We start from the raw sequence: 20,473 nt of genomic DNA on the forward strand, positions 1-20,473 counted from the left end.
TTTATGTGTAATAAAAAAACTTAATTTATTAAAATCTTTGGCAAAGGAACTAATTAAAACTAATTACAAAGAGATCAAAAAATATTAAAATCTACAACTTTTACATACCATAACATACTTTTTATTTGAAAAAGAGTTTCAAAATTTAATACTTATATAAACGTTAATAATACTTGAGCAAGATTCCAGTGTAAATGGTATGTGCTTTGGGTACAAAGGTTCCTAAATGGATATTAAATGTTGACTTTAGTTTGATTAAAATACAATAAGTTACAAAAGTAACAAGTTTTGACTAAGAATCTATACCAGGTTTAGTGGTTTTTCAACACTGTATCAACATAACAATCTTCGTACATAGTCATTTTAATTCGATCGCTTTATGGTGCTGTTATGCGCGAAGAAGCCGTTGCGAGGACCGTGAGGGCAACTGCTGCCTCGACCTCGTCTCGATCGTGTCGTATCATATTATTTAGTGCCACCCGCTGAGCCTTAGCTTCTGGTCGACGTCGTTTCTCGTCTGCCCACCACGAATAATTGATTTCGCTCGGTTGGAATCTAGCTGCACTTTCTAACCACTTACTTAAAAGAACGGGGCTCGTCACTGCCTTAGGATTCTTCTGAGGACTGTCGTGATCGAAGCTGTATGAATTATTGTTCAAGTTATCGCAGCGGTCTTTAAGTGCTGCTTCTGTTTCTTTTTCATAAAGTCCGGAACTAGGGCTGTCGGTTAAAATGACTTCGTTTTCTAAGCTGTTTTGGTCTGGACTGCACAGTTCGGGTTCGCTCCAGATGCTGTCGTCAGAACAAATACTAAACTGCTCAACGTTTCCTTGAGCGCGATCGTTGTAAGTACGAATAAGATGGCCCCAAGTCAAATGGTGACGATCGCCATTCGCATTCTTCAGTTTCCTTCGCCAGTTAGCAAACCAATTACAAATCTAAAAAAAAAGAGCCGTAAAAGAGTAAATCATTGTGTAAGTTAACATTATTCCGGGATATTGGGCACCCAAACACCCAGAAAATATAATAATCTATCAAGCTGATGGCAATAGGACGAAGTAGTCCTGCGTTCTAGTTGGAAAGGAACTTGTTTTGATAAAAATACTAGTGACATTGAAATATTTTTTATTTATTTTATTTATTGCCGTTGTAGGCAGACAAGCATACGGCCCACCTGATGGTGAATGGTTACCATCGCCCATGGACTTCAGCAATTCCAGGGGCAGACCCAAGCCGCTGCTTACCGCAAATTACATCAGGATATATAGAAATAATTTGTCCAAAATCAAGAGAGCAATTCAACAGTAACTCATAAGCACCATAGCTTACTCATTAAAAAATTATAGCAAATATGCGGAATGTAATCAAAATTCGAAAATAAACTTTTTCTCGCGAACTACATCAGCTAAATGGAATCTAGACTGTAAATCATAGCAGTGAATTTAATTTCAACAAAAATCTAATGAGACCAGTCAGGGTACGTATTTGTATTTTTTAAATAAAAATAAGTAGGAACATCAAAAAAATTCGATTATCCAACAATAGTGTTTTTCCGTTCCGTTAGGGTATCAACCCTAACGTGGGAGTCAATTTCTCAGAACAAACTACTAGGACTACTACTACTACTACGGCTTGGCAGTTCTCGCAAATTTAATTTAAGTACATCTGTTCACCACGAAGACGAGGAATTTAAATGCCGAAGGATCGACAAATATAGTGCCTCTTTATGTACAAAGAGCAATTTCTGGCAACTATCTAGATAGGTTGTTCGTAGAAACAAACACGACACCTGATACTCCAAAATCAAGTAAAAATATCAAACCGTACAAAAAATAATACAAACTCACTTGGATATATGTAAGTCCTGTTTCGCGTGATAAATATTTTTTTTCCTCTCTGTTGGGATACGGATTATCTCTTCGGCGTACCAGCCAGTCCTTCAAATACCTTTTTATTTCAGGAGTGAAAAGTCTCTTTTGTGGTCGATGCCCGGCCACGAAACTATGTCTGAAACATTTAAAACTATTTAGAATAAAAATGTGTTAACGTCATGAAATCAAAGTGCCTCAATAAATAGTTTCCTGTTTTCAGTGCAAAATAATTATTGATGACGCACAAAGACAATCGTTTACCCTTTCTTTCAGATTAATATGAGTCACATTACAACACTAACCTCGCATATCTTCTGTTCCTTACGGGTCTTGCAGGTTTCTCGTTGTTCTCTTTATTGGTGAGCCGATCCATTGCGTCAACCTTTGTATCACAAGATCGTTGGATGAGAGTCATCGGCTCGAACGACTTTAGATTAGAAAACAGTGAAGCTTGAAGTTATTTATTAAGTTGCCAAGTATCTACTGCACGTGTAGGGGCACCACGGATTGCGACACGACTCGTGTCTCGCACCACTACCGACGCGGGGGATGCTCCGTGATCTATTAAAAAATAAGGACATGATGACATAAATAGATCGTCTTTCGAAATAATACAGCACACTGTCTAATTACTGCGAACGGATTAGATAGGTAACAATACGCTCTGTACGTACGTTGATGTAACCGAAACATGACGGTCACATTCTTTGGTTCGCTTTTAGATGTTATTAGTCTTCGATCTGAACTAAATGCATGTAAATACACAGTATGTCGGCGAAATTGTTACATGTGTTTTAAGCTTTAAATTGGCGCTTTATTGTGGTGTTTTATATTCAGTAATCGTGATTGTGAACAAAAAACATGTTACTATTACGTGTCGTGTGTGTGTGGGTCATTGTGCTTGTTTTTGAGTGCTAGTCTTTTCCGTTAGAAATTACATCAACTACTGTAGTTTACGAACGGTACCGGTCTTCGACAATTTTATGTTTTTACTTTTATTTTTGTTAATTAAATTTTATTGATGCGAAAATTAATGTACATACCTGCGTGCGGGAAAGCTCGAAGAGTGTGAAAATGGCGGATAAGTGCGACGGTAGCGCCGCGGCGTGGGCGCATTCATGCCGCAAAACTGTGTTATTTTCAGGATGTCTCCCGCGATGTCTTCAAACATCATTACAATAGATAACATTTAAAATCAGGTAGGTACGTTTATTTTTATGTTTAGACGGAACAATAAGCAATAACTTTTAATTTACAGCACTGGTTCATTTCATAAAACGTTTGGTCCATTAAAAATGAGATCTATACTAATATATAAATCTACAGGTGTTTTTACGAATGTTCCGTTATAACTATTGAACCATGCATCTGATTGACTTGAAACTTGGTATCCATGTAGAAAATACATGTACGTACTTAATGGATAGGCTAATATTTAGAGTGTTGGACTCCCTAATAATAATGACAATAAATAATAATGCTAATTTCAAATGCCCAGCGAAGCGGGCGAATACAGCTAGTAACTTATAAATTTACGCAAGAAAATGTTTGCTGTAGGTATGAACTGAAAAAATAAATAAATGTTTTCTTCCACGTTCTAGTTAAAGTAGAGTCATGATTTAATAAATAAGATACCCAGCCTAAGCGTACCGGGTGAGGCGAATCTTAACGATTATATTTTTTTCGGAGCCTGGGAAGTCAGGTAAGTATCAATTTTTCTGTGCAAATATGTATGTAACACGTAGATATGCATGGGAAAAAAGGTATTCGCGAAAGGTTGTCTGGTGTAACACTGTAACACATAAAAAAAATCAAATTCGCAGTTTGTAAATAGAGTTGGTTTTTTAATGTGAGCCCGTGCTATTATAAATGAACTCCGGTAAAATGTTCAAGCTAAGAGGACCGTGTATTCGTCAGCTAATCAAATGGCTACTTCGATAAGGCTCTGCGTCATCATAATCGCCTTATCGTTGCGGCCGCTGACTACTCCCGGAATCCTGATCACGCAGGAGCAAGTCACCGTCGTCGCCCTAGACACGTCCTTACGGATCCATCAGATCGAATAACTCTTGCATTAGATACCTTCAGCTCTAACACTAGGAGCAGGCTGAGGAACCCCGGTAACCGTACTCGTCGAACTCGACAAAGAGGTCGCAACCTAACCCATGCATCAGCCCGCTGAGTTTCTCGCCGGATCTTCTCAGTGGGTCGCGATTCCGATCCGGTAGTAGATTCATTCGCGAAGCAATTGCTCTTGAGTTGTTAGGTCTCTTTCGGAGGCGCTCGGGCAGTTGTTAGCAAATCCTGGCTGAGCCTTTGCTCGCCCACCTGTCCTGGTGAAGCTGGAAAGGCCTCCGGGCCTCCAGTAATCTTTCAATCAAAAAAATTAAAAAAAGATATAAAAATAAATGAAAGTGTTAAAGAAGTATTTACCGTGGCCTAAAGGATACAAGGGCCGGTGTGAGTACTCTTATCAAGCGATGCGAATGTTCTCGAGGGGCGACCCCCACTGAAAAACGCAGCATGGGTAGGCCTATGGGTAGGACTATAGATCTACTAAATATGGCCCATGGGTAGGACTATGGATCTACTAAGGGTTGCGGCCTTGAGCGAAGCATATCTTCGCCTGTGATGATGATGAATAAGAGTGAAGTCAAAACAGTAAATTATATTTAAAAGAAAAACACAAAAAGCTTTCACAATGAAAAAGTAACAAACATATTACAATAAAATTGAAACCCGCCCAATATAATTAAGCATAATTAATAGTGGCATTGCGTATTCGGAAACTCTTTCATTGAATCCGGTCACTGTCCTCGCCGAACCCGTCGCTTGCGACAAAGGCCTCGGAAGAGTAAATTAACCCATAGACACAGCCCACTGAGTTTCTCGCCGGATGTTCTCAGTGGGTCGCGTTTCCGATCCGGTGGTAGATTCTGCGAAGCACTGCTTACTAGGGCAATTGTTAGCAACACACCAGTTTGAGCCTCTTGAGCTCACCTGCACGTCAAAGAGAAGCTGAAATAGCCTCTCAACACGTGTGAGTGTCGGTATTTATGTTGTGATGCTTATGGAGTGGCTGTGGAGCACTGGCTTCCACTGGACCTGGCGATAACTCATCTACTGCAATAAAAAAAAACAAAATCTATGTAACCACAAATAAATATGACCGTCGATATTAAGAGAAGGAATTCGGCTACGTCAACTAGGTACTATTACTTCGCATCTATATAATAATAATAATAATAATAACCCTTTTATTCCATACAAATAGTAGGTTGCATACATATTTTAAATATAAAGAAGAAAAGAGAAGAAGAAAAAAAGTACTGATGTTATTACACGTGTTTCACTTAATTTGCTTCCCTTCTCTCTCCCTTCCGTTTCCTTACAAAAGTATAAATCTAGACAACGTTTTAAAAAATATATAGTAGTTTGTTTGCATGGACCCCTCCTCAAGTGAAGGTGAAGGCCTCCTCTAAAGAATAACAGCTGTTTCATTATTAAGTTCTGACGTTGTAAGTTACTATGTAAAGCTGATCTTTCTTCTCTTTAGTTGAGTGAGATATTTCTTGGGTTTGTGTTCCATTTTCTTATTATTGAAGAAGTTTGAGATATCTTCCTTAGAGGGTTTTGGTCTTGATCTTCCACGGTGACCAGCCGGATTGGAAGATGGTTTTTGTTGCTTCGTTGAAATTAATTGAATGTTGCATCGTTGAGGGAGGGAGCAGTTGGTTGCTATGAATGTAAGTTATTGGTTGTATTGTCGTTGGTTTGGTTATGTGGTGTGTTGACGTTATTGCTTACTAAAATAGCTTAGAATACTAGGTTTTAGAACTCCTTCTGAGTCACTGTTTGATCTAGGTATAGATGAGTTTGCTTGTTTTATTTTGCTTTTCTTAGTGGGTCTTGTTGTACTTTTACGCACTAGTGCTTGAGAATTGGGATCTGACTCTAGTGAAGTCATCAGTTGTTTGATTTTAATATAACAAGTTTATCGTATTTTATCGTGACTTTATTTCCTATCTCGCGCTCTTTATTTGCTTCTTCCTGTAGTTCTTTCCTTTTTTCTAATATGTATTTAGGGTAATCTTCGTTCAAGTAGTATTGGGTATCTATTAATAATCGTCTTTGCTTGAGAATGCTGACCTTTGAACCAAGGGTAGAAAAGGTTAAAATTATTGGTCGCGGTTTATCACTTTTTTTTCCCCACTCTCCTTATTTCTTGAATATCTCTACAATCCAATTTTAAGGACAATTTTTCACTTATGAATTCGCATCTATCTACTTCGCATCTACCAACCGATAAATATCACATATTCGTGCATTCTACTGTATAAGGTAGTCCATCGAGTTCTCGGAACACCCGATATTCAGTTATACACCTCTTGAATAACACTGTCCACATTAGCACGTGTGTCACTGTAATTACAAATGCAATGGAAATTTCGGTTACATGTATCAACTGGGATGCCGACATGTTATATTATTATGTACGTGTGGTTTACGGGTTCAAGTTAAGTCCGCCTTTATACTGTCAAGTATATAAAGTTAAAAATAAATAAATAAATAAATAAAAGCGAGCACCTTATCCTAGTGTGTATTATAGTCTATATCAGTGATTCTTAACCTTTTTTTTGTTGCGGCACATATTTAACGATTTCAAAATTTGGCGGCACACAAAAAAAAAGATAAAAATTATTTACTTACTACAACACACTGCATAAATAGTTTATCAAAAAATTTTAATATTCGAAAGAAACTAAAATATACTTTTTTTTTTTTTGTGGATTTAAATATATATTCATTTTTAAAATATTTTTCTTTTAAAATGATATAATTTAATAATATTAACATTATTATATATTCGCAAAATTTGGCGGCACACTTTTGAAATTTGGCGGCACACAAAAGTGCCGCGGAACAGTGGTTGAGAATCACTGGTCTATATTGAAATTCACCGAAACATTTTCATACACTGTGCGAAACTAAAACAAGCCTAACTAGTGATTGATGACCAGTGATAAGCTAAATTCTGATAAGATAAATGACGGTTAGCCTATCTTTCATTTACTCCTATAGTAGGTCAAAAACAAATGAGAATTCACGAACCGTGAAATTCGTGAAGTTGTTATTTTCCAATTAGTTATAGAATGAAAAAACATTGATAGTTCTTGTTAACAAAACAAAAGAGAATTTAACACATAAAATTTCTTGTTCTTATATTATTTCGAAGAACATGATGCAACATTTTTTCTGTGTGTCATCAGAATTATTAGCTAAAATCAGACAGAGCAGAACAATTTTGAATTGTTGTAGTTAAGTGTAGTTATCGGTGTACCGAGGTGATCAATAAATGATTATTAAAGTAAACACGCATCAGGTAGTCGTCCGAAATTCATTAACTTGTGGAACTTTGTTTTGGCGTCGTCTTGCCATCCCTTTCTGTTGCTCTCGTAGTTGCGTTGGGTGTCTCTATCGGTGAGTCGCGGGCTCCCCCATGCCGAGCGTTCTATAAGTTTGCCGAGAGACATGCGCGGCGACGTCTGCTCCGATTGCTCGACCGCCGCGCGGCACTAGTTCGCTTGTCTGACGTCAGCAGCAATCCACCTATTCCAGTTTCGCAGGTTGATTATAACATGGTAACACAAAGTGATTCAGTCGAGTGAGATATCTTGTGGCGGTCTGTTCGGCGGACACAGTTGTGATAACGCGCGGCTCTATCCACGTGCGTGCGTTTACCGGCGTGCGCGATTGATTTTTTGCGGAATGGGTGAGGAATCTCAGGCCGGCGATGGAAAAGTCGTATTAAAACGTAAAATAACCTTATTTAATGGGGTGGGAATCATTATAGGAACGATTATTGGATCCGGAATATTCATATCCCCTGCTGGAGTTTACTTGTACACAGGGTAAGCAGAATTATTAAAAATTCCCGCTTTTTCGAACACAATAAAAAAATAGTGAACTGTGTGTATTTACTAGTTGCCGTGATTTATGAAATAAATTCACAATTTAGTAATTTTTTGTTTGTTTAAAACTTGTTTTTTGATCTCGAACGATTGATTAAATTAATTTTATAAAAATGCAAATTTTGCACGTGTAATTGAATTTTTCAAAACGGTTAAATGAATTTTTATTACCTATATTTAGACTTTAACTAAATTTGTAACTAAAATTAGGTTTATTTCTGGAAAGTTTTTATCAATCTTCTACTTTCAGGTATACATTATTTATGATCACATAATCAAATTAGGCAAAAATAAATGATATAGTGTGATAATCAGAAAGATCTAGGACTGGCGTAACAATGTTACTGAAATGTTATTCGTTATCCCAGAGTGCTTAGATTTGGTTTGAATAAATCATTGGCTGTGTGATGTGCGTGGATCTGTTATGTTATCCGAATCAGGCACATAAATTAGTGACAGACTCTGGTCAGTCGCTGTAGTGTATGATGGATAAATCTTGAGTTGTTAAGTCTCCTCTGGAGGCGCTCGGGTGGCTGTAAGCAAATACCACCCCTCCTGGCTGAGCCCTTGCTAACTCATCTGCCCTGGTGAAACTGGAAAGGCCTCCGGGCTACCAGTAATCTCTTAGTCATAAAAACAATGATGAATAAAAATTTTGACAGAAATAGAATTTGCTCAAAGATGAGCAGGTCTGTCGAATTTTAGAATAATCAATTAAAATATACACGTGAAACTTTATAATTTTCGGTTATATGTATTTAAAAAGTTTATGTGAATCTTTAAATTGACCACAATTATTTGAGAATTTTTCTAAACTTTCGCGGCTACCTACGTAAAAAACACTATTAATTAAAGGATTCCTAGCACTATTTTACTTTTAATGAGTTCTCGATATTTCGGCTGTGAGCTTGTTGATCACGGGAGATAAATAGTGCTCATTATGAAATGGTCTAATGCAGTGATTAACGTAGTGGTCTACGTTTGTTAATGAGGATTAGTCATTAAAACGTTGGTTGTAACTAGCAGTAGAATTAAAATCGAAATACAATATATAACCATTGATTGTGTGCTGAAGAAATATCTTGAAGATTAGAACGAAAGTAAAAAAAAAGAGTTTAGAAAACACATTTTACTTCTTTTCGATGTATTGATATTTGTTGTTCTTGAAAGCGTGGTAATTTGCCTTAAAAATATTACGAAGAGATGGATTTGGTAAACTTTACTGATGATACAAAAGCATGTCACATATATATGTTCATGTTGGTTCATGCTCATATTATGCTGGGCCTACTTTTCCTAAGTTATTTATTTTTACTCGCGTAACAGAAAATACAAGCTCACGACCTACCTACTTGGTATTAATTGGTTACCGGAGTCTATGGAAATCATACTATGAATATTGTTATCAACCTTGAAGCAAGAATTCGGTACAGAGCCCCGCGGCAGTCTGAGTAGGCGGCAGAAATAGAAATGTTCATTTGTTAATACCACCGAAAGCTACAACAACGGTAATATAATGCTGCCTTGTGTTTAATTTAATCTTTGAGAAACGTTATCGTTGCAAATTGACGTTAACACGGAAGTAATAAATACTATTTAGTTTTTTATACATTTTATTTTCCTTATATTATTTCAATGTCAGTGACGGATAATTATAGACACGCCTACAACCAATTTATGAATTTCTTTTAAAAGATAAGATTGCTGTACAATACACGTTATTTATGTATGTTTTGACGCCTGTGCTATCTGTAGAGTTATATTGGCATTTAAAATGTGTTTTAGTTGATGAATCAGTATTGTTTGTATATTTTTTATCTAATTTTATTAAGTGTACTAGTTTAAGGAAAATGAAAAGATAATTAAGGGTTTTAGATTGTTACTTTTTAAATTTTGCTCTCGACGCTTCGGATGCTGTGATTTAGCGGTCTCAGATACTCTAAGACGCATAGTCATCTAAAAAGGCGAGTCGTAAAAGTTTCCTTACGAAACTAAAACCTTTACTTTTATTTATCAAAATGAAATTGCAAAGTACACTTGCGAGACTCAGTGTTAAGCTGTTTAGTGGCAAGGCGATAAGGGGGCATACTGTCATAGAGCATTGAAGGTTTGCAATCATGGATTCGGTTTGATATCTGTAATGGGTCTATAAATAAATGTTATAACTCTAAGGATCAAGTCCTAGCGGCAAAGATCTCTAAATATCAATAACCTTCTAATAGCTACTAGTCTACTAATAGTTTCTAATGGTATTTATTAATTACTATCGCGATTATACTACATAATAATATTTATAGTATAGTAATTAGTAACTATCAGTTAGTCATATTATATTATTTTAAACGTATTAGAATGGTACACGAAAACCGGATTCAATTTTCATAATGTTGTGCAGGTCATAGCTAGAGAGTTGTTTACATGTTTTTGTATCTTTTTTTTAGCTCCGTGTCATCGCAATGACAGTGCGTCACTGTCGAGAATGTTTTTATGTACAAAACGTTTTTGTTACAGTGCAATTTGCAATAATAATTCTATCAATAAAAGTTATTCTTATCTCTTTGAATAAAAATAAGGGTGGTATTAATTTAACTGTCGCCAAAGCCCCTCAATGTCTTCGATAAATATTTAATTATTGCGTAAATCGTTGCGTTATTACGGTTTGTTATTTTATGAATTGTTTTAGGTCTTCTAGAATTATCTTCCTCTGACATTCTACTGCCTTCAAGGTCAACCAATCTTGATTGAACAGCTTCCGAAAGCGTTGGTTCAGCATGTCTATGATACAGTGCTAGTTTTCCTTCTTTTATTGGACTCCGGGCGACAGCCTGCATAAAATAAAAGTATGTAGTTAGTGTCACGGATATTTCTGCTAGTGTTACAGGTCTTCTTCTTCTTCTTCTTAGTCGAATACTTCATTGCTGAAGGTCGTGTCCTTGAAAGCCCTTCGTGGCTCTTTGTACCCTCAGTTTCCATTTGCTTCGGTTTTCGGCTTCTCTCAGGGCGTTCGCAACAGAGAGTCCAGTGAGCGCAGCTATCTGATCCGACCAACGGTATGGTGGCCGGTGGTGGTGGTGGTGGTGTTACAGGTATTATGGTATATATAGATGATAGATACCTAAGTGACTATACAAAAAATTGATTTACTCTAGATGTAAGACGAGCTTACGTGGTATTAGGTGTATGATAAAGATCTTTCGCTTCAAACTTCATTAAGAGGAATTACTATAAATTACATTGTTGTTGACGTCCACACAGTTATGAACCATAAATAAAATTATCGTGGTATTATAAAAATTATGATCATGTAAATCGTTGTTCATTCTATGGAGTTTAATTTTATAGAAATTAGAATAACAATAACGTGGTTAACGTTAACAATCTTCTTGCCGACGTCGAATAGTCAATCGATTGCACGTACGAAGCTGTAATGTATTCCAGTTTCAAGCGTGGCATAGCCATTATACAATAAAATTGAGTATTCGACCTCATTTCTATGGGTGGCGATGTTTGCTTTGATTTATCTATATTGGGTAAACGCTTAATCAGATGGTCAGTGAGATCGTCCTGTTTTGCTAAAATCGGTCGATAAGTGGGTTAATGGGTGGCAAAGTCTAGGCTGGTGTTAAGTGGTTACCGGAGTCCATAGACATCCACAGCATAACTGCCACCACCTACCTTGACACATGAATGAGTAAGTCTCAGTTTTATAGTACAACGGCTGCCCCATCTTTCAAATACAAATGCATTACCTATTGCTTCGCGATTACATAAATGGAATATTAATTTAGAGAAATTGTTAAATGCCCTATCAATCACCGAGACATAATCAAAGCTGTTTTATTTTCCTTTCTATAAAATAACTTTATCAGGCCAACAATGAGTTTTGTTCCCAGGAAATATTATAATATAACTATGATTTCTGGTTCATATAACCATAGATTATGTCAGATGACCAAGAGCCTTTCTACTTGCTGTCTGAATGACATTGCTTTCATTTTATTCAATGCTTCATGCTTCTATCAACACCGGTCAACGAAGTGATGCCGTGTGAATGAGGCTTAATAATAGTGATTGACATTATTGAGTTAATTTTCGAACCGCTTCAATACTAGAGAACCGTGACACTGTAACCTGTATAAATGCGTATAAATGGTGAGAAGGCGGCCAATCCACTCGAGTCAATTACATGCGCATAATAATGTGCAATGAACTGTAATACATAGGCAGTCTTTAGATGTATCCGTTTCAAGGAATATTAGTGGTAGGCCGCTAATAAATCGAATGCTCGTTTTTAACGGCGTAGTTGGTACGGAAAAATGATGACTTCCGAAGTTACATTATCTAACGGCTAACTATTCTGAAAATTGAGACTTTGTGTCAGAAAAAGGCTTAAGTTTTTCCCTTCCAATTTGCTGGTAGCCTAAAGAGTTATTCCAGCTTCGCACAGACGGGTCACCGTCCTCGTCGAACCCGTCGCTTGCGACGAAGGGCTCGACGAGTGAATTAACTCATAGATACAGCCCACTGAGTTTCACGCTGGATCTTCTCAGTGGGTAGCGTTTCCGATCCGGTAGTAGATTTTGCGAAGCACTGCTCTTGCTAGGGCCAGTGCTAGCAACACTCTCGGTTTGAGCCCCATCAGCTCACCTACACGTCAAAGAGAAGCTGAAATAGCCTCTCAAGGCTATCAACATAGGTAGCAAAAAAAAAACCGACGTGTAAGTGAGCTCACGGGCTTAACCTGAGAAATTTTGCTAACAGTGTGGATCTTTCACAGCCGGATTTTTTCAGTGGGTCGGAATAGCGACAACCTGAAAAGACCCAGCGAGAAACTTACTAGGCAAATGGTTGAACATTGGTTGATCTACTATAAGTTAACCATAAGTTGATTTTTTTTTAAATCTCCGAAATACATTTTACTATTATTTTCGAGCAAAAAACATTTAAACGAAGCGTTTTACGCGGGCCCACTCGTATTTCGTAGATAAAATAAATAAAATAATGAATTGTTAAATTACAAACTATCAGAAAATACGTGTAGATTCATTTTAAAAATAATAGTACTATAAATAAATTGTTATAATAATATAAAGTAATTGTTATATTGTGTTTTTCCTCAATATAATATTGCTTATTTAGAGCATGTTACATTCATGGAAATTGTTTGCAAAAATCTTACACTCGTGTGCGCGGTGATTTACAATCACATAAACTTCAATTGGAGCATGCCACATACCGTACGAAATGGGCATTCACCTTGTATTGCGCTGGCTGAGAAAATGGATAAATTTGTGTATTTCGGGTTCCGGCTATCGTAACGATAAGAACTTGACTGCCAACTACATTTTCAAGGAACCAAGAATTGATACTTTAAATACATAACTTAAGACGATATACAAATAAAAATGTCTATCACACGAATGTTTGCCTGCATTGGGAATCGAAACCACGACCCTTGTCTCGGACGTAGGAGCGTTAACTACGCTACGCTACCAAACTGTCATAACAGTCAAATTATATTATGACCTTTTGAATTTACACAAACAAATAAACTGAAAATTTCATTTCACTGGACATACACACTTCTGAATTTCATAAAAGTTTGTTAGTACCCACACAACGTAAGTATTATGAAATATGAACTCGCCAGAGTCAATTTCCATGTGCACAATTGGAAGTCTCTCGAGAAATAAAGACATGTAATATATCATGTCTTATCACACGACTACAATGAATGAGCGTTAATTATAATTTATTATATTTTCATTGTTATAGGTCAGTGGCTGCCTCGTTAATAATATGGCTTGCGAGCGGACTTCTGTCCACGCTGGGAGCTTTGTGCTACGCCGAGCTGGGTACATCGATCACAAGATCAGGAGGAGACTATGCGTACATATATACAGCCTTCGGACCGCTGCCGGCGTTTTTGAGGCTCTGGATTGCACTGCTCATTATCAGGCCTACCACCCAGGCGATAGTGGCGCTCACCTTTGGAAATTACGTTGTCAAACCCTTCTTTCCGGAGTGTGATCCACCGGAGAACGCTGTCAGACTCCTTGCTGCAGTATGCTTGTGTGAGTTCCCTTTACTAATAATGAACAGCTGTTTGTTTATACAGGGTATGGTTCTTGTTCAAAACAGAGTCATTTTTATGTAGGTATTTACCAAAATCAGTATTGTCAAGTTATTGAATATTAAGTGCCTATTTCTGCCGTGAAGCAGTAATGCGTTTCGGTTTGAAAAGGGGGGCGGCCGTTGTAACTATACTTGAGACCTTAGAACTTATATCTGAAGGTGGGTGGCGTATTCACGTTGTAGATGTCTATGGGCTCCAGTAACCACTTAACACCAGGTGGGCTGTCAGCTCGTCCAACCATCTATGCAATAAAAAAAAGTGCAGGTGGTACAGCTAGAATCAATTGACGGGGTCAACCATACCCTATGCCGAGCCTTAAGCGTGTTTTAAGCTTACTAAACTTAACCGCACTAAATGAAATTGGGGGAATCAATGTTGTTTTCTCTTTGATTGCATTATGTTTACCATGAGAATATTTTCCTTTAGTCCTGGTATGTATATTACATTAAAAACATATGAGAATGCTTGTAGAATAAATTCTAGCGTAAAACACTGCGCTCATTTAGTTATCTCTATGTTTTTTTCGTTTTCCTCAACGTAAGGGCTTTGTTGAGATTATTGTTCCACAAACGTGTTCGTGCTGGAACTTTCCATTTCACACCTCAATACGCTTTCTATTTTACTTTTACTTTAATTCGGGTTGTGTAATAACTTTTTTTAAATTACATATAATATAAAAAAGACAATTGTTTTTTGAATGACATTTGATTTGAAATTTTAAATATCGATTCTTATTTTTTTTGGAGGGCCTTTTGGCAAGCGATTTCTTAACAGAAAATAATTGTGAGTTAGGTACTTGTAATGTACTGTCAGATATGGTATTATGTAGTCACTTAACTACTGCTACTTGACATTCGGTACTCACCATTGTTCAGTCCAAAGAAAACCTACATAGTTGAAATTTTACGTAGTGCTTCTCATTTATAAACAAAAAGAATAAAGTAGAACATTTGAAATTTACGCGGGAATACTGAGATTTTTTTTATTATTATCTGTAATCTCATGTAATCTGGCTGGCCATTACTATAGATAAGTTTTATGTTTTTTTATTATTCTCTTGGAATAGGTCGTGAAATATATCGACAGGAAAATTAATGAATTGCGCACTTTACTACAGTGTACAGCGTGAGATGATGGACCAATTTATTATAATGCAGCATTGTTTTGATACCATTGCATGGATCATCGCTAAAAGCGTCTACAATTTTTTTTTAGAGAATACTTAACATGACGATGTTATGATGATATTGTAACGAATTGAGAGATAACGCCTACATCTAGGGATGTAGATGTTTGAAACTTGTACGAAACGGATGTGAATTGATTAACTTATAGGTGTGCTAATTATTTTGATAATTTTAAAATCTATGCTAAATGGGTGAATGTACCCATGATCCGCTTGTTGTTAAGAGGTTACCCAAGTCCATACACATCACAGTACGAATACCGCCATTCGTCTTGAGACAGTCTTTGAGACTTAAGGTACCTGCACATGCGGGCTAACAATACGCTCTACCATCGTTATGCAGATTGATAAATTGTTCGCATTTGTTTCACATTTATTTTCTATGAAGAAACTATTGTGTATACGACAACTACATCATGCAAATATGTAATTCATGTGTTTCATCAAAAGAAAAGTAATAGTGTGTTTTGTTATTTTGCGACGAAAATATGAAATGCTATAATCACTTTATTGCACTTAGGTACATCAAAATAACGACAATGTATAGATAAAGTCAATGAGAACAATTAAACTTCTTAACCTAATAGGTGTATGGCTCTAATAAAGAACAAAAAAAAAAACTAAAGTACAATGAGCGGGTTCATCCCTGAAAGAAAAAAGGGAAAGGTTATTGAATCCAGATGATAATAACCTTTCCCTTTTTCCTCAACATTGACATAATATATTTCATTATTTTAGACAAGAATACTTAAAAATTTAAAATGATCTTAAAATTTTATTGTAAACGTTTTAGATAATATGTAATTAGACTACAGAAGTTAGATTCAATTATTCTTATAAACGAGGCCCAAATTTTGACAACCAAGAAAACAATTTTATTGAAAAAAAAGTAACATTCTTTTCGCGCGTCGCTGTTTTTTATGTTAAGGATAGAGAGAGAATACTCACGTCCAGGTGACAGAGACGGTCATCAAAGTTTTTACATTATTATTATATTCTTTTTTGTAGGCGAACATTAATAATTGAAGTACCTTTTTTAACTGACATAAAACAAAAACTAATTAAATAAATCGAAATTTCTCATATATATATGAACAATAGGAATACGTTGTTGGCAGTTAACATGCAGACCACAATGATAAGATTTCATACAAATTGATTGAATTTCAACCGAAAACCATCATTTAGCACGTACAATTTACAGTAGGTCGACAGTAGAGAAAATATTAAAATTCAGCGGACTGTATCCAATGGAACAAAATGTTTCGGAATTTGAAAACATTTTATACGCCTAAAACAACTTTTGTCTAAATAGATGTGTGAATAACTAAATGCCTTTGTAAGATATGTGAATTTCCGCATTCATAACTTATTATAATTAAGTGTAAATGGACCTATTTGGTACAATGACGTCAGCGTTCAAGAGTGCGATACTTATACTATACGAAAACTGACGATCTGCTACCAGCTAAGCCCTTGAGTTCGCCCTTCTTCCTGTTGAACCTGAATAGATCTCCGAATCTCACCATCAACCCTTTGATCCTAAAAAAGGCGCATTCAATCCAAGGCCTCATATATGAAGCTATCATCGTCCATAATATCTGGAACCGCTTCGTTCATTGATAGTGTCCAGATATCTTTTTTGCCATTTAGCATCATGTTTTAGAATAAACTCCCCACCACGGTGCTTCTCGTGTGCTATGACATTCCTTCTTTAAACGAGGCTTGTGGAGAGTACTGACTAGTAGGCAGCGACTTGTCTATGCCCCTGACATTGCCGACATCTATGAGGGACATAACCACTCACTAACAGGTAGGACGTACGATTTGTCTGCCTTTGTAGGCCATAAAAAAGTCGGTGTGCTCTAAAATGCTCTGGTAATTCCACCAAATCTGACGTCATCTTACGGGCCTTTTGCTTGCAATATATATAGAAAAACGATTTATACCCAATTAAAACAAACCATATTCAGGAAAAAACATCAAGGCTAGAATGAACACAAACAGAGTAGAGTACTACTAGTGAAGTAGAGTACCTACTAGTGTGATACATATATACATATGTATGTATTATACTGATTATACATTACAAGTTTTCCTTATTTCAGCTTGGTTAAAACTCATTTAATGATCTTCTGCACGTATAAAATATTATATTCACCAATCACGTAGAGCAGAAACATTATCTTACCAGCAATCAACTATCAAGGATAAACCTAACCTTATCATAAAAACCTCTCCGTGTCATTACCTGATCTACTGTTTTAATTTAACTCAAGTCTCGAAGTGACTGGTTTTATTTCAACGGAATTTGACCCTCGATTAAACTGTGCGGGCGACCGTTGTCTCTACATACTGCAATGATTTAGTGTCATTGGAAGCTCTCGGTTCGTTAACCAAGAATGTCTTCTTGTGGAAAATAACCAAATTAATACGATTTGGATTATTAAAACTAAAATGATTACTAGCATAAAATGTTTAAAATTTGTTTAAAATTTACTTTTAAATTGTTTAAAATTATTCACTATAATTTGACGTTTAGCAAAAAAAATCAAGCAAAAATGAAATGGAAGCGAATAGAGGGAAACTTAGACTGATAAACTTTTCATTATTCTAGTCTAGATAAACGTTTATCACTACATAGTATAAAACAAAGTCGCTTTCTTCTGTCCCTATATCTGTCTGTCCTTATGTATGCTTAAATCTTTAAAACTACGCAACGGATTTTGACGCGGTTTTCTTAAATAGATAGAGTGATTGAAGAGGAAGTTTTATATGTATAATAACATTCATTAAATACTGGAAAAATCAATAATAAATTACAGTTTCTGAAGCGAAGCGAGTGCGGGTCGCTAGTTAAGCCATAAACGGTAAAAAGAAGCCGATATCCGGTAATTCACAGATAGCAGCGTCTCCGGCGGGATAAGAAACGGAAACTTCCACTTAGCCTAATTATCCGGAACAGGGGCGGCCACTCCGCACACTAACTAAACCCACTTCTCAAACTAACACAATTGTAAATTATAGAATATTGTGCATTAGAACACGCTGATTTGCTGCTTTATCAAATTGTCAACGTTTTTCTGTTCGGGCGCTTAATGTGAATGTATATTAAAAATGCATTAGATGGCTTGGCAACAAATTATTATTACTATTGAAAAAAATTCTGTATCAGTGTCTATAAATTTCCATCGTACATCTTGACCTTGACTTTACCGCTTGGCTAGGACAGGTTGATATTTGGATTGTGCGATTGTTATTAGTAAATTTGAACTTATTCCTATTACATATTTCAAAAAACTACCAAAATCAAAGTCGGGTCATAAATTTATTCTTTTTACAAGGAATTTATGTTTCACAAAATCATAAAATATTAGTAGCAAATCAAGTTGAAAGATACGACGCACCACAATAAAACATAAATATCATGAAACCGCAACGAAAACAATTCCATTGTCCACGAAGTGAAATCAATTAGTTCCAATCACTTTGTGGAGTGAAGACCCATAATTTACTCATTAATGGTGCAACCAATTACTGTAATGTACCTAGTTATGTAATGGTGGCCAAACAACTGTTTCCTGTTTATGAATATACCTACAAATACTTGACCTTTTCCCCAATAGGTTTTATTACAGAAATTTTAGGCAGACTATCGTGTTATTTATTTTTAGAAGTGTTGTTTTTCACAAATCTATGTCAATGTCTATCATCGGTATATTCGTATCATAGATATTTGCAATGTGTTCTAAAGTCGTATGACAAACTATGTTAGTAATGTACGATTTCTATGTATAACCTTTATATACACTTTATCATTATACACTTTATAATTATTGAGAAGATTTTGTATACACGTTTTAGCAGGTTATTAAAAAGTTCATCGTTCGTTCGTTTTTGAAATGCAAGTTCGCGTCAGTGCATTTTCCAATTAGCTGTCAATATCAGAACCTCAGATATTACTATATAGGTCTATGTCAAATATTAAGTGATCTATGAACAGAACCTAAGCTCTGCCATTCATCTTGAGACACGAAATCGAACACACGATTGAGATGTATAATATCTCTCTTTGACTTTGAAGCATAGATAATACACTTAATATTTACTTTGTAGCATAACGCGTGCCGGATCGGGGGTAGGGTGGTGGTACCCACCTACGATGCGGTGGTGCGAGCATCTTTCCTCAATAGAAAATATCCTCTAAATATTAAACGCCTCATTATTAATCTAGGAGTAGTCTTAACGCGTTTTCAACAGTCCACTTCAAACGGATGAAAACTGGATTTGAGACCTTAAACTATAATATAATATTCAGGTTATAATTAACAGATGTTTGAATGATAAAAATTAAACAAGTTTATTTTTGTTCAGGTGTACTGACTGCGATAAACTGTATCAGCGTGAGATGGACCATGCGCATCCAAGATGTGTTTACAACGTCAAAGCTACTGGCTCTAGTCGTCATCATTATTTCGGGACTCTACTATATTTGCATAGGTACGTATTGTGATTATGTACGGGGATTTCTTAGAATATATTTTCAGTTGAGTTCATGATTTACTTGGTCACAGGTATCACGATTTCAATGCCGCTGGCTTCCTTCAGACATGAGGTCTGATTCTCAATTGTATTTTGCGGTGACGTCACACGTTTCAAACTGGAATGAATGATGCCAATAGTACCTATTATGAAAAATTTTACAAATTAAATTTAACCGAAATACAAAAAAAAAATTAACCCGATGTACTTTATTTAATTATTGCGGTAGATGAAGTTTTGTTAATTTTTCATCAGGTTTGAGCCCCGTGAGCTCACTTACAAAAGTTAGGGTTACGCTGACATAGCCTCTCAAGGCTCTCAGCTTAGGTAGGAAAAAAAAAAAAAAAAAAAAAATGTTAATTTCTGTGTAATCAAACGAAGACAATGATCGAAATAGTTTCGTAGTTCAATTAATAGTGACCGCAAAACTAAAATTATGTATTTGAAACACCCAAATTTTTATTCGAAGTGCTTACACAGACAGTTCGTGCTAATTAAAATTTTTGTTCATACTTTTTTATTTATTCAACTTAGCATTATTTATACAGTCATAGTTACTTTTAAAATTTATTTAAATAAGTCACATTCAAATTGAATATCTTTTGTTTTTAATTGTAAATGAGTTTTATCATCGAATTGAAATAAAACAGTTTGATATCGTTAAATACATTTCTAGTATAGAGTTGTGATGTCAGAATATCAGAATCACAATTCGAAGGCAAACATCTCTTGGACAAATAAATCATTCTTTGTTTTTTTTATCTCG

The 20,473-nt window shown here is 35.9% G+C and overlaps 2 protein-coding genes across 4 annotated transcripts in view; one reads left to right on the forward strand and one right to left on the reverse strand.

Annotated features, from left to right (window-relative positions):
- Window positions 1-16,300, reverse strand: LOC101739555 (homeobox protein Mohawk). Of its 3 annotated transcripts, none has more exons than XM_062668272.1 (5): window positions 16,114-16,300; window positions 2,915-3,032; window positions 2,174-2,298; window positions 1,848-2,007; window positions 1-938 (listed from the first exon to the last, which is right to left on the reverse strand). In XM_062668272.1, exons 1-5 carry the CDS (start codon window positions 16,179-16,181, stop codon window positions 378-380), a joined length of 1,032 nt encoding a protein of 343 aa, XP_062524256.1. In that variant the 5' UTR covers window positions 16,182-16,300; the 3' UTR covers window positions 1-377. The 3 variants fall into 3 exon arrangements, with proteins under 3 accessions (XP_062524256.1, XP_062524257.1, XP_004930972.1); XM_062668273.1 differs by having other exon boundaries at window positions 2,174-2,432; window positions 16,114-16,137; XM_004930915.5 differs by lacking the exon at window positions 16,114-16,300 and having other exon boundaries at window positions 2,174-2,432; window positions 2,915-3,521.
- The window catches only part of LOC101739424 (large neutral amino acids transporter small subunit 2), a 23,614-nt gene continuing 10,079 nt past the window's right edge, over window positions 6,939-20,473 (forward strand). Inside the window, exons 1-3 of the mRNA XM_004930914.5 lie at window positions 6,939-7,783; window positions 13,619-13,917; window positions 19,540-19,665. Of these exons, the coding sequence (XP_004930971.1) occupies window positions 7,641-7,783; window positions 13,619-13,917; window positions 19,540-19,665 (568 nt within the window). The 5' untranslated portion in view covers window positions 6,939-7,640. The remainder of the gene's footprint in view (window positions 7,784-13,618; window positions 13,918-19,539; window positions 19,666-20,473) is intronic.

Source organism: Bombyx mori, chromosome 4 (genome assembly GCF_030269925.1).
Source record: "Bombyx mori chromosome 4, ASM3026992v2".
NCBI lineage: Eukaryota > Metazoa > Arthropoda > Insecta > Lepidoptera > Bombycidae > Bombyx > Bombyx mori.